We start from the raw sequence: 13,771 nt of genomic DNA on the forward strand, positions 1-13,771 counted from the left end.
CATCTTTATGAGATTTAGTGAGGATATTCATGATCCCCAGAGGACAAATCCCAATAATTGTGGTCATTCCCGAGACTGTCTGTCACCATCAGACTAAAACAGTTTCATGTGTACATGAAATCATAAAAAAATGAATAGCTCAATTCAGCTCTGACTCTCAAGAGGAAGAACACCTTTGATTTGTTTCTTCTACCAAAACACAAAATTTTCTCATCAGCGTGTAACACAATGTTCAAGATAAATGCTTTTTGAGGGAGAACACTAAGTTATTAAGATTCATCCTCTGGGGACCTTAAATATCCAAAAGATCAACGGTAATTCGTCCAATAAGTTCCAACTTGGAACTCGAACAGCAGACGATTTTATCTGCTCAGTTGTGGCCTGCAACTACCACACCAACTGGATTATTTTGTCAATCTGTTTTGTTGATTGCTGTCGAGATGTTTCCAGAAAATAACTGAGCGACAGCGGCTGTAATTTGATCATGACATTAAAGTCCCGTAACTGACTTTTCTACACGACTCGTGCAGCTGTTAGATGCTGGATAAGACGTAGATCTGTGAGCACATGATTATGATTCTTGAATGCTAACCAGATGTGTACATAAGCTGCTTTAGTGCCGACCAGTTACAGGAGTTAAGAATGGTTCCTTGTATCGGGTGTGGCATTAAAAATCCAGGCACTCGACTGGATGGAAGCAAGTCATTAATCAATTTGAGCTACGATATAAAAATACACCGAAGCAAAAAAACAAGATCTTATTGTGTCCTCAGAGCGTCTGTCAGCCTGTATTTACTGAAGGCTTTTTATTCTTAAACACCCACTTGAGCGTCCTGAGGTGGACTTTGATGCCACACCCTGCCTGCAGACGACCGCCCGGTTATTTCCTATTAAAAACCACCAGAAGCACCACTCCTCTTCATACGGTACACTTGAGTTTTCCTTGTAAGAACCCAGATCTCACTACAAGTTAATCAGCTTCATCAGCTTTATTTCTAAGTGCCTTGCTCAAGAGCACATGGACATCAGCTGCTGATAGAAACAGAAAGCCTTACTCATTCACCTCTCTTGCCCAGATTTTCCCAGCTGGTGCAGGACTCAAATTAATGATGCTAATGATTTTTAGTGAGACACACACTGCAATTTATGGGTGTTATTGTAAACCCTGACAGTTTAGGATAAATCTCTGTGGGTAGCATCGGATAAACACTGTACGCTCGTGTATCTTCCCAGAAACATAACGTTTTCGACCCAGAATGCTGCACCAGTGAACGGATAAATGTGGATCACCGGATAAATATTTAGATATCTGGGGCTGATGGACGAGCTGGAGTCGTCCTCTTGGCTGGCCTTCCTCCCGTCTCCCATCCCTGGACACGGGAAACCAGTTAAAGAGACATTTCCAAACATCCACGTCCATTGCAAAATCTATTACGCTGACGTCAGCGAGCATTACATGTGAGCTGACTCAGAAGACACTGTGCAGCGTCCGAAGAGCACTTTACACTAAAGCTTGTAGGTGTCAAATTCTCAATTGCTGGATTTCTCATTTAGGAGCCAAACTCCCACAGGCTGCGATCCAGCGGTGATATTTAGCAGAGTTCTGACTAATGTGGATGCTACATGTGACCATTTATTAGCGCAGCCTGGTGCAGGAAACAGCATCAGGATACTAAATCCAAGTTGTTACATGGATTCATAACAAAAAAACACATATATATATATTTCTTTTTACATTTCGCTGCGGTCAACTTTGACACGCGTGCTTGACAGTGCTGACCTTTGCTGAGACGGAGAGCTGGAAAGTCCAAAATGGAGGAAGCTATCGGTTATTTTGCTGTGTTATGAGACTCCTGTCTCATAAATGTCTGCAAACCATCGCTCTTCTGTAGAGAAGTTTATACTGCGACAGAAAAGGTCAAAATAAAAGCGGGTGGTGCAACGCGGCGAATAAGCTACGATCGCCTCCGCCATTTTCAACTCGGCCACTGTCGACTCAGTTAAAGGAGCAACATGTGAAATATTGCCTGATTATTTTAGAACATTTAAACAATGAACTGACGTTATCAACAGGCTGTGAAGAATGAACAGTGTTGTCTATGTATTGAGGTTAGCATGCTAACAAGCTAGCCCCAGGCCGTCCTGTCTCGTAATACCATTTTGTACCACAGATGCAACAGTCAGATGGCCTCCAGCAGCTCTCTGAGCCTGAGTGAAACTTAATAAAACTCACAACACTGTCTTGGGTTGTCTTTGTACAGTCACCTCTGGTTTGGTCCACTGCGGATGTCCGATTCTTTCTCTTCTGCCGCTTCACTATCTTCTAGTCAAAGCTGCTGTAAATCGCCTCCATACTTTATCCCCTGTCTTCAAACTGACCTCTGCTGGTTGTGGAGATTGGGTTTAGTCCCATGTTCTCGTGTGGTTGAGTTGGGTCCCGTCACCTGTGGTAACTCCATCTATGATCTGACGGCTGACTGATCCATGAGCTAATTCGCTAATGGTAGCTAGCTACAGCCAAGGATATCTAGCAAAGAGCAGCAATCGTGGGTTACTCCCCCCGATGTTTTTAAAGCTACTTAAGAATGACACCTTGAAAGATCAATAATGTGTAAATTGCTAGAATTACATCACCCCAGCAGGCGAGTCCACTGATGGCAGAGATCAGAATAAATTTTAGCTAAGTGCGTTTCTGCAAAAATTAAAACTGATCACGTCTTTATGTTGCAACTGTCTGTTTTTTTCCGGTTTAATTTTCTTTTTCTCTCTCATCACAAGAATTTTCTTATGCTCTGGTGGGTTTAAGCACAAAAAAACATTGATTAGCCTTAAAATACCTGTTTTGGTCGCCATGACCACAGATGGAGACGGCCACGACTTCCCCCCTGAAAAGTAGCTTTTTTTTACTGCGATAAAAAAACGTCTGGAAACCATTGGCCTCCACCTCCAGACGTAAAAGTCAGCTAATATTATATAACACAAATGTGACGTGGCACGTTTGGTACAAATGTCGACCTTGGACGTATCTGTGGTCTGCAGGAATGTCAGCTTCAAACATTTTATTGTGGAGAACAGGGTTTCCTAACAAGAATAAATGTTTTTATTCACATTTCTGCAAATGACGTAGATGTAAACTTTCTGTTCATTTCCGTTCAGATTTTAATTTGCTGTGGTTTGGTAAAAGAAACACGTGGTTAAGGTTGGGAAAAGATGTTTTGGTCACCTGGTCCTCAGCATGTTATCAAGACATGAACAGCAAAAGAATACGATAATTTCACATCTCCTCTTTTACATATGCTCAATTAAAACATCACAGAAACTTTTGATCTGATGGCAGCAGCATGTTTCACACAGGTCGGGACAGCGGCAACAAGTCTGTAAAAGTATCTGGAGGCAGGTGTGTTTGTGGCCTTCCACAGGTAAACAGGTTCATGTGTAACAGGTGAACAGGCATCATGACTGGATGTGAAGCAGCGTCCTCGAAAGACTCACAGGCGAGAGTTGGGCGAGCTTCAACACTCTGTGAAACACACTACGTGAGCTTGGGAACACTTTGGAAAACTGTTGTCAGTAAACACAATTCAAATCAGTTTTTATTTGTGTTTGACACAAAGTCCCAACTGATCCAGAATCTGTTTCAGCTGCAGTTGTACTGCTGCTGCCTGCAGTAGCTGTAACGCTGCAGTGCTGTCCGTGTGGCGAGGCCTCTGCTGGGAGTTGTCTCTCTGTGTGCCTGTCCGGGCCTGTTCGGTACTCGGCGCTGCAGCCCGAGCGGCTCGGCTGATGTCCTCTGATAGGCGGAGTGTTGCTCCAATGGTGAGAGCCGTGTGAGTGGAGGCGGCAGCACATTCAGCACAGCAACCTCTGCAACAACATGTGGGTGTTGTGACAGAAACAGAGCGAGCCCAGAGACACTCTGCAGTCGTGGTCGTGAAAGAGGAGACGCCAACACGAACGCAGGAGTTTTATTTGTCTCATCGGACTCTGAGAGAAACTGAGTGTGATTCAGCTGAAGCCTCAGTGTCGATTAAAGCTGAAGCTGCAGGAGGTTTAAGGCCATTAAACATTTAATCTCTGTGGCACTCACTCGTGGATTTTGTCATTAACGTTTTAGAGCCGCGACGATTAATCGATTAGTGCTCAATTATCAAATTAGTCACCAAGAGTTTATTTAATCAGTTGGTCGGTTTGAGTGATTTATAACAATAAAAAGGTCAAAGTTCTCTGATTCTAGCTTCTTAAATGTCAATAATTTCTGTTTTTTTTCTGAATGTCTTTTGGTTGTGGACTGAAAAACATTTGAGGACGTCGTGTTGGACTTTGGGAAACACTGATCGACATATTTCTTTATTCTTCAGTCTGGATTTTGATAAATAGTCCGAGCAGCAGTGAGAGAGTTCATTGTAGTGATTTAAAAAAGAACATGTGCTGTGCTGTGAAAGTTAAAGATATTGTGCTGAAATATTACTGCGGAAAAAGTTAAAGTCACCCTTGTAAATATATCTTGTGACCGATATTAAAATTTAAATATTAAAAGTAATTTTCTGGCAGTAATGAAAGTATCAAAAGCACAAGTAAAAGTAAATTACACAGATATAAACATGCATGTTTACTGATGCTGAGTGTCGACAGATTATCAAATCTGAAATTGAGCGAATTGAAAAGTACGACTTAAATCTAACAGTCTACGTCGGTATTTTCTGAGGTAACTGGATTCCTGACTGTTTCTAAAAGCGAAGTCAACTTTTAAAATTTCGACCCGCTGACACCGGTTGATCTGTGACGGTCCGGTATCGACCCGATAACATCAGCCGTCAGACTCTCAGTTACTTGGTCACATTCCATCACTGGTAACTTCATACGCTGCAGACGGTTCAGACAGACGACTGATACGTTTTGGGAATTTTCCACTGAATGTTCTGCAGTGTTGGATATTTTACTGTGGTGATGAACAAAAAGACAAACTGGACCAAAATCTATAAATGAGTTTCTGAGTGTTCAGTGGACGAATGAGATTCAAACTCTGGAGTTTGTTTGTAAAGTTGAGTGTTAAACTTGTTGGTTTGTAGAGTTCTTAGAAAATATGAAACCGGCTGCTTGATGTAGGAAACCAACGACCTCGGATGTGAAGCAGACGGATCATCTGATGCTGTTCAAACTTTTTAGCTCCTGCAACTTAGATTTAATCATCTGAGTGACGTTTGACGGAGGTTATATGTTCCCTGATGTCATTTTTTAAGTTTACAGTGAACAAGATGATTTTTTAAAATCTTTTATACCTTCAAACTCACATGATAATAAACATAAGCAACTTCATCCAAAGCATCTTTTCCTGTTAAAGGAATTTAAAGAAGCATTTATTTTGTTTCCTCGAGAAATTACACTGTAACATCTGACAAAGTGACTTTAATTAAATATTGATTTATGAGTAATGCAGACCAGTATGTTGTTAGTTCTGAGGTAAAGCAAAGTAACTCTTCAGGACTGACGTGTTGTGTTCGAGGGTCGCGTTGGAGGAGGAGCTGTGAGTTTGTGCGTCCTGGTTCTGTTCAGCTCGGCTGGATCTGCCTGCAGGGTGTGTGGAGGTGCTGGTTACCGACAGATGTGACGTGAATGAGCCGCAGGTTTACTCACACATGAAAAACAACATTGGAAACGTCTGGTAAACATTTAGAGAGACGGTCTGAGTGAGACGACGAGCTGCTGCGACTCAAACCAACATCCTCCTCCCCAAAACTCACACACACACACACACACACACACACACACACACACACACACACACACACACACACACACACTGCAGACGGAGCAAATAATGAAACGTGTGACGCATGTGTGTGTGTGTGTGTGTGTGTGTGTGTGAGTCAGAATAAACGGCCTTCAGGCGTCTTAATGTGTTTTCTGTTTACCTCCATTCATTCTGGGATCATTGCTGCTGCTGCAGGAGCTCGTGGAGCCTGAATACTTTATACTTTGTTTAGAGGAAGATATATACATATATATATATATATATATTTTTTTTTTTTTTCTTTTTCTTTTTCCCATTTAACTTCTTAAGATGACGCAGATTTATTCCTATGGATTTATAATTTTATTTCCAATGAAAATGTGGGGAAACAACAGTTTAATGAAACATCACCATTTTTTAAAACTACTTTCTACTTTAAGAGGAAAATATTTTGTACTCTTAAAAAAAAAACAGTTATAATGTAAAAAATGAACCAGTAGTAAAGATTTGGTGTTAAAATATTACTGCAGTATCAGTGAAACTCGCCTGTAGGAGGAAGTATTTAAAGTATCTGATATTAAATGTACGTTAAATATCAAAAGGACAAATTAAAGTGCTGTTACATACATATATTATATTCTGTATGTAGATGATGTTTGCTGGAGGTCTTTTTTATTAAATCAAATAATTCTGCTGTTTCACAGTCGTCACAATCATTCTTCTGTTTGTTAAAGTCAAAATATTAATAAACACAGTAATAATTCTGTGACTTTGGCTGTGATGCACCTCAGAACTGTATTTAAGTGTTGCAGTAAATTTACTTTCCAACTTTTCCACCGACTGAATCTTCTGGTTTAAGTTTGATTTACTGTGTTTGTTATTTTCTGCTTTTTAAACACTTTTTTTAAAGAATTATTCCAGCAGATAAGTTGTCCGTATTTTAGTGCCATGAAGAAAAAAACACAACAAAAATAGAAAATGTAGTGGAAGGAAACAGAAGGTGGAAAACTGTGACTACTTGAGTTAAATGTGTTCCGTCACATTCCATCACTGCTGCGTCTTCAGCCTGCGCCAAAGTTGAATTTCCAGCTTTACGAGTGAACGTTTGAGTTTCTCAGTTTGAAATATTGTTGCTTTGACTGTTTTGTTATTTTCTACATTTTAAGGATTATTTCAGAAAATACTTTGTCGGTTTTTTTGCGCCATAAAAACAAAAGTTTGAGGCGAGTTTGTGGTGAAGTTGAACTCTGTGCGTATTTTTTTTTTTTTTTTTTTTTTGGCTCCTCGTTTGTGCGTAAAGGTTCGTTTAAAATTAATTAAGCTGCACGTCGCCCAGTTTTGGTCTCTGATGCAACAACCTGCAAAGTAACTAGTAACTAAAGTCATTAGATAAATATAATGGAGCAGAAATTAGAAAATGGACCTGAGTGGAAATATAAATTTAAAGCAGTAAAAACTAATTTTTGAGGTTGTTGCAGAAAAAAAGCAAAATTGTTGCTTTTTTGGTTTTATTTCAACGTCAAGATGTAAGAATAAATATTATTCTTATTATTATTTGTATCAGCAGCAGCAGGTGGAGGCTGTTTGTCGCCTCTCTGTCTCGTCTTTATTTGCGCCCCATCAGTCTCCGTCCTGCGGCCGGCGGGCAGCAGCACCTCGGGGCGCGCAGCTTATCAGCTTTCTGTTTACCTCTCAATTAATCCCCCATTAGTGGAGCGCAGGCATCAGGCCGCTGCGGCTCGACTTCAGCTGTTTGTTGTTCCGAACAGGAGATCAGGCTGGTTAACAGCTCAGACTGACAGATCTCAGACCGGCTGTCTGGGCCGGACAGGAGCCGGAGAGACGCGCTGATGTCTGCAGATAACAGCGAGTTAGTTCAGAGGAAGAGATGCGCGTAAAGTGTCCAAATGGATGCGGAGTTAAAGGGTCGGGACTCATTTCTTTAGGAAGGAAAGAGACGCAGACTGTCTCCTGTCAGACTTTCTTCCACCTTCTCGTCTGAATCGGGACGGACGAGCTTCTGGAGCGGTTTCGGTGGGAGATGATCTCAGTCTGTAGCTGCTGCCTCACACCAGGACACGAGTGCGGCTGTAATTATACAAGAATGGGTTTTTTTTTGTTTTTTTGGAGGAAACAACTGTTCTCAGGCCGGAGGAACAATTAGGCGCAGAGGGGGAAAAACAGCAATTGATGCTTTTCTCCTCCCCCCCGAAAAAAACCCCTCCGCGGTGGTTTCTGTTCTGAGGGATTGTTCCAGCAAACAAGTTGTCAGGGGAACAGAGAGTTTGGGGGTGAGGTCAGAACCCTGCGTGGGATTTTTTTTTTAACCCTCATTTGATGCGTAATGGCTAATTAACAGCGCCAAGTGGGCTGCACGACGACCGGCTCCTGTTTTTAAAACCGAGAGCTGGATCTCTGACTGAAGTCTGACCTCAACAGCTGAGGCCGTTAAAAGTTAAAGTTAAGTTGAGCTAAATGTCGTAAGAGAAATCAGAAAGAAACGCTTGATATCTGCCAACAAACAGATAAAAACCTCCAAAAATATGGAAGAGAAAACAGCAAAAACTCTTTTCTTCGTTTAATAATAATTTAAATCGCTTCAGAAATGACTTTCTAGAACTTGATTTCCATTTGATGTTGGGGGATCTTTAAGCGTATTGAATGACTTCAGGAGATAAAACACTGGATCCACAACCCGACCAGAACATGCCGAACACCTCTGTCACAACTTCACTGCGTCTTCTGCGGTGCGTAAAATCCCTCTCAGACACAAACATTCCCTCTAAACTCCAGTTTGTCTTTGACATTTGTCAGATTTTCCTCTCTGGTCCAGGATCAGAACTGTCACCTGTGAGAATCAGGTCGCTGTGGGCTGAAATAACACGCTTAAACTGAAATAATAGGCTGCAGGACGCGACCCTCCCTCCCTCCCTTCTTTCCTCCCTCCTCATCGGGCTCTCCCCCTCTTACAATTCTCCCGTCCATTTCCCTCATCAGGATAAATGGTGAAACTTGTAGCAATAATACCCCCTTCTTTCACACAAACGCCTCCCCGCTGCCATCACCTTCCAGCCCGGCTGCCCCCGAAGCCTCGCGGCTGGTGGTGGTGATGGAGGTGGCGGTGGTGGCGGGGGGGGGAACTCGGAGAGCTTTTCTCCGGGAACAAAAAAAGCCTCCTGAAGGGGAACAAAAGTGACCACATTTTTCCTCCGTGTCCCCTTCTCCGCGCAGAATAACCCGCTGCCTGTCCTTCAAATGGGAATATTAGGACGTCAATCTCGCGGCCCCTGTGCGCTTTTGTCTTTGCTGAGTGCCCGGCTCTGCCTACCACACACCTTTTGTCCGACAATCCAATAAGAGCCATTATTCCCCGCGCCTCGGCCCGGCTGCAGCTCGCTCTTTTAGGTGCTTAATCGCGTCCTTTAAAGGACCTCAAATGGAGAATAACTTCCTCCTTTCACGTCGCCTGGCACCGGGACAAAGAGTTCCTGTGGCCCCGGCCTCTTCCAGCAGCTCCCACCTCGATATGTTCATGAGCAGAAATTTGCCTCCGTGCATCTGATTCATTTTATGGGCACAGTGGGAGCAAAACGGGGCTATACTAATCATAATTACTCTTTCTTTTCATTATATAGGGGAAATACTGTTTCAGTGTACATTAGATATTTCCAGTACTGAACGTTTAACATCGAAAAAAGAAAAAGAAAAAACAAACCGTAGAGAACTGTTTGTTGTTTGTTGTTTGTTGTTTGTTGTTTGTTTTGTTTTCTCGGATACAGAATCAAACGCACCTTTTCTCATTTCTCTGATTTATTTGAATAGATGTGAAATAGACTAAAACAATTCTCTGTTGAACCAAAAACAATTTAAAGCAATTCAAATCTCTCCACAGTCTAAAAATATACCAGGTTAAAAACAAACACTTAAAAAAAAAAAAAAAAAAAAATCGAGTTCAGATTTGGAGAAATGAGTCAAAACTCTGCGCGCCATTTTCTCCTCCGCGCTTCAGTCCCACCGGTGCCGAACTGGAGCACCAACAGTGAAGTGTCGCCCTGTCACTGTTCGGATGTCATGCGGCCTTTACGCACGCTAACACCGGCTCTGATGCACCTGAAGAACCGGAAGTGTGAGTGAAACTGCAGCTGAAGAAAATACTGTTCTGGGGCGTTTGGACCGAGTTAACACACACAGTTCTATACGGCTGTGGGTCGACCCAAATAAAAAGAGCTCCATTAAAAAAAAAAAACAGAGAGAGAGAGAGAGAGAGAGAGAGAGAGAGAGAGAGAGAGAGAGAGAGAGACTAGTTCTGTGGTGGTGAGGGAGGCTACCAGGCCCGGATCCCCTGCAGGGAGCCCTGGCAGGATGTGACCGCTGTCCCTTGGTGTGTTTGGGCCTGTGGGGAGCCGCCGAGGCCGCTCACGTTCCCCAAGTTCATGCTCATGAAGGCGTTGGAGGTGCTGGACGGAGGCAGGGCGGGGATGCTGGTGTACGTGCAGCTGTAGTTGGAGTTGTACGCGGGGCTGTTGTATGTGTAGGCTTGGTATCCGTTATAACTGTACGGGTTGGAGCCGTACGGAGCGGCGGCCGCGTAGCTCTGCGCGCCGCCCAGACACGGCTTCCCATCGCGGACCAGCACCGGCACGGCGACGCGCCGAGGCGGGGGAGGGTGGTGCTGCCCCGCCGCCTCCAGGGACTTGTCCTGCCGCTGCCGTTTGCACTTGTAGCGGCGGTTCTGGAACCAGATCTTCACCTGGTTCGAGGTGAGTTTGAGGGTGGTCGCCAGGTGCTCGCGCTCAGGGGCGGACAGGTAGCGCTGCTGCTTGAAGCGCCGCTCCAGCTCGAAGACCTGCGCCTGGGAGAAGAGCACCCGGGGCCTCCGCCGGCTCCTCTGCTTCTGCACCGGCCGCTCCGAGTCGCCCTGCCCGCCTTCCACCGCCTCCTCCCGGGACACGTGCCCGCAGCTCTCTGGGTGGATTAGAAAGTCACGCACAAAATATTAAAATCCTACAAATGTTGTTGTTGTTTTTTTACGTATAGAAAAGAAACATTGTGCCAAATATTTCACTTTGTAATAAAAAGAAGTTACAGCTCCCTGATCATAAATCTGTCTGCAGGAAACCAGACAACAAACAAAACACGAAACTTTTACTTCAGGATTTCTTTTAAAATTACAAAATGTTTTGAGCGAGAACCAACAAACAAAACTCACAGGAATTATTCAACAAAATGAGAAGATAAGATATAAAACAGGATTCAAGCGGATGCAACAACATACTTTTTCTGCACAGTCGCAGTTTTGGGTGCAAAGAGTAAATATTTTTTGGATTCTTTCTGAACTCGAAGCTCGTGATTTGAAGCGTTTCTGTGATGGATGATCTCCTGCAGCGTGTCTCTGTTTATCGGCGCTACTTCGCGGTGTCATTTATTCCTTTTTACAAGCCTCTTTAAACTAATTGTCGGTTTATGGTCCACACATCATAACAGACTCGGCAGAACAGGGACGCGCAGCTGAACCACTACAGAGTGTTTGACATTTGCAGACTTCAGTGGATCCGTCTCAGGCCCGGAGCGCTGGCTGCCCCCGTCTCAAAGCTCTTTATTGGGATAAACGTGTGTGAAGGTTGGAGCCTGTTCACACTCTGCTCAACTTTAATCACATGTTTTAGTTTTTGCACAGTTTATATTTGGAGCTCTGGGAGCGTTTTTCTTTTTTTTTTTTTTAATCTGTGAGGATTATTGTGATTTAAAAATAAAAGCCTGGAATAATGAGCCACAGAACAGAAACTGACATGAAGCGTGTTTTTCTTTTCCTCTCCAGCTGACTCACGTTGTGTTTGACGCTTAAATAACTCGGAATTATCAAATTAAATGTCTGTTAATCTGCTGCAAGTAATTAGATTATAATAGTTTAGAATAATAAACCGCACTGTGCGTAACAGCAGAGACGTGTCCACAGCTGAGCCGTGACTGCAGCTCGGTTCAGTTGTTTTTGTTGCTAAACATGCAAATTATTTAGAAATGTGAGACTGAACATTTAAATCAGCTGCTTGTATTCATGGTTTTTGTCGGATCTCTCTGATATTTTCTCTGTAAATCGTCGGAATTGTGTGTTTTTTCTGTGATAATTATTGTTACACGTGTCCTTTGTTGCCTTTTGTCTGGCCTGTAGCAGCTCAACTCACTGCTCTCCTGCTCCTCCAGCTCGGCGGCTTCCAGCTTGGCTCCCTGCAGCCCGGGATGCACGTACATGTCCGGGGACAGGCTGGTCTCCCCGCGGTCCTCCTCCCGCACCGCCAGCGCGCTGAGGTACGCCAGGTTGTCCTCTCCGTCCGAGAAGGAGGGACTGTCCCGGGCCCCGGCGAGCATGCAGGACGGCGGGGTTTGGAAGTGCTGCTGGGGAGGAGAGCCGGCCAGCTGCTGCTGAGTGTGCGGCCGGTGCTGGAGCTCCAGGGCTCCGGACTGCTGCTGCTGCTGCTCCAGCTTGAGGATATCCTTGACAGAAAACGGCGTGGAGGTGAGCGGGCTCTGCAGCATCATGTCATCCAGCTCCTGCTGTGCAGCACCGAGGAAATGAAGCCCGCCGAGTAACATGCACACCCCTTCTGCTTTCCCACTCTTTACCTAACAAATAATTGAGCTTAATAGCCCCTTCTTTGGTAATTGGAGGTGCGTTAAGCCTCTGGAATCCCACATCGCCGTAAATCGCCCGAAAAGATGGGTATTAGTCCCGGTTTTGTCCATGCAGGTCTCCTCTCTGACAGATATAATGTCGGGCTTTGTAAGTGGAGTTTGGACCGGGGCGAAGGAGCGCCTCTGCCTCCTCTGATGTCAGGGGGAGGGGTGTGTGTGTGAAATGGAAAGTCCGTGTGGGCTGGAGGGGAGAGAGAGAGAGAGAGAGAGAGAGAGAGAGAGAGAGAGAGAGAGAGAGAGAGAGAGAGAGAGAGCGTGTGACGTGTGTTCACGTACCGGGTTGTTTTGTGTGAACATGGTGGGCAGAGAAACCCGCTGCGGCCTCCTGCTCCTCCACTGTCCTCCGTGTTTCTCTCTGTGTCTCCTTCTAACGCATCTTTACGCACAGACCTGATTAAAAGAAGCTGGTTGAAACCTTCACTCTGACAGTGAATATGTGACCTGCACATTTTCCCTTTTATAAAAGCGTTATTAGCAGTTTTCATTACCCAGCAGTCGGTCCCTGGTCGTTGGGGTTCTTGTGTTGGTTCGTGCGTAAATCTGTGCGCTCTTTGGAGACGCGCTCCATGCTGGACTCGCTGGCTGAAAACAACAGTGGCGCGTCAAGGTCAGCGGTCAGGTCAAGAGATTATAGAGTCAGGTGGGGGGGTGAAGCTCCTCTGTCGTGTAGTTTAACTCCACCCGGGGACTGAATGGTGGTTTCCATCATCACGCGCTGACCGTCAGGACAAAACAAGCGCGGTTGTTGAAGTGAGGCGAGAAACCGGCTCCACATCCCCCGCCTTCAGTCGAGAGGGTTTAATTTGGCTTAAAGTGGTCAAAATTAATTCTAAAAATCGGGGAAACGTTGGATTTTCCAAGTGCTGCTCCCGTTCTTAATCTGAGATCAGATTATAAAGTTTGCAAAGACACCAGAAGAATAAAGAAATCCCCCTGAAAACAGACTGAATTTACCATGTTACGCAACACACACTGTTTACTTTATTAAACGTCTTTCACAGTGACTCCATGTTGGGTTCGACCCTGCAGCCCGGCCCGGCCCGGCCCGGCCCGGCCCGGCCAGCAGCAGCTGCTCTCGGTGTCTCTCCGTCCTCTTTATCGCGGGTGTTGTATTAATAACCGCCCTGGGCCGATAAGCAGCCCCCCCCCGGGGCAATTAAGATTCCTCCAGGAAAACTGCCTGACGTTTTTAGCTCGGTGTAATCTGCTGCTATCAGCTCCCCTTTCCGTTTTTCCAGCGGGACCTCCTCGCCTCTGTCACCCGGCTGCCTGCGCTCCTCCTGCGGGCTTCTGTCCAAACTACAGCCTCAGAAAGTTTGACTTCAGGAAATCTATTTAAAACACAGACAA

At 44.8% G+C, this 13,771-nt stretch overlaps 1 protein-coding gene across 1 annotated transcript; it reads right to left on the reverse strand.

Moving 5' to 3' along the window:
• Positions 1-8,687: 8,687 nt before the first annotated feature.
• Positions 8,688-12,572, reverse strand: LOC119019192 (homeobox protein Nkx-2.3-like). Its single transcript, XM_037097567.1, has 2 exons — positions 11,914-12,572; positions 8,688-10,696 (listed from the first exon to the last, which is right to left on the reverse strand). Exons 1-2 carry the CDS (start codon positions 12,320-12,322, stop codon positions 10,056-10,058), a joined length of 1,050 nt encoding a protein of 349 aa, XP_036953462.1. The 5' UTR covers positions 12,323-12,572; the 3' UTR covers positions 8,688-10,055.
• Between the last annotated feature and the right edge of the window lie 1,199 nt (positions 12,573-13,771).

The sequence above is a fragment of the Acanthopagrus latus genome, chromosome 1, assembly GCF_904848185.1.
Source record: "Acanthopagrus latus isolate v.2019 chromosome 1, fAcaLat1.1, whole genome shotgun sequence".
Classification (NCBI taxonomy): domain Eukaryota; kingdom Metazoa; phylum Chordata; class Actinopteri; order Spariformes; family Sparidae; genus Acanthopagrus; species Acanthopagrus latus.

Excerpts from the sequence above, each read along its gene's own strand:
- LOC119019192 (XM_037097567.1), bottom strand. The coding sequence starts at position 12,322 with ATGTTACTCGGCGGGCTTCATTTCCTCGGTGCTGCACAGCAGGAGCTG. Across the intron at positions 10,697-11,913 it reads GCTGGAGGAGCAGGAGAGCA|AGAGCTGCGGGCACGTGTCC; the intron begins GTGAGTTGAGCT and ends TAATCCACCCAG.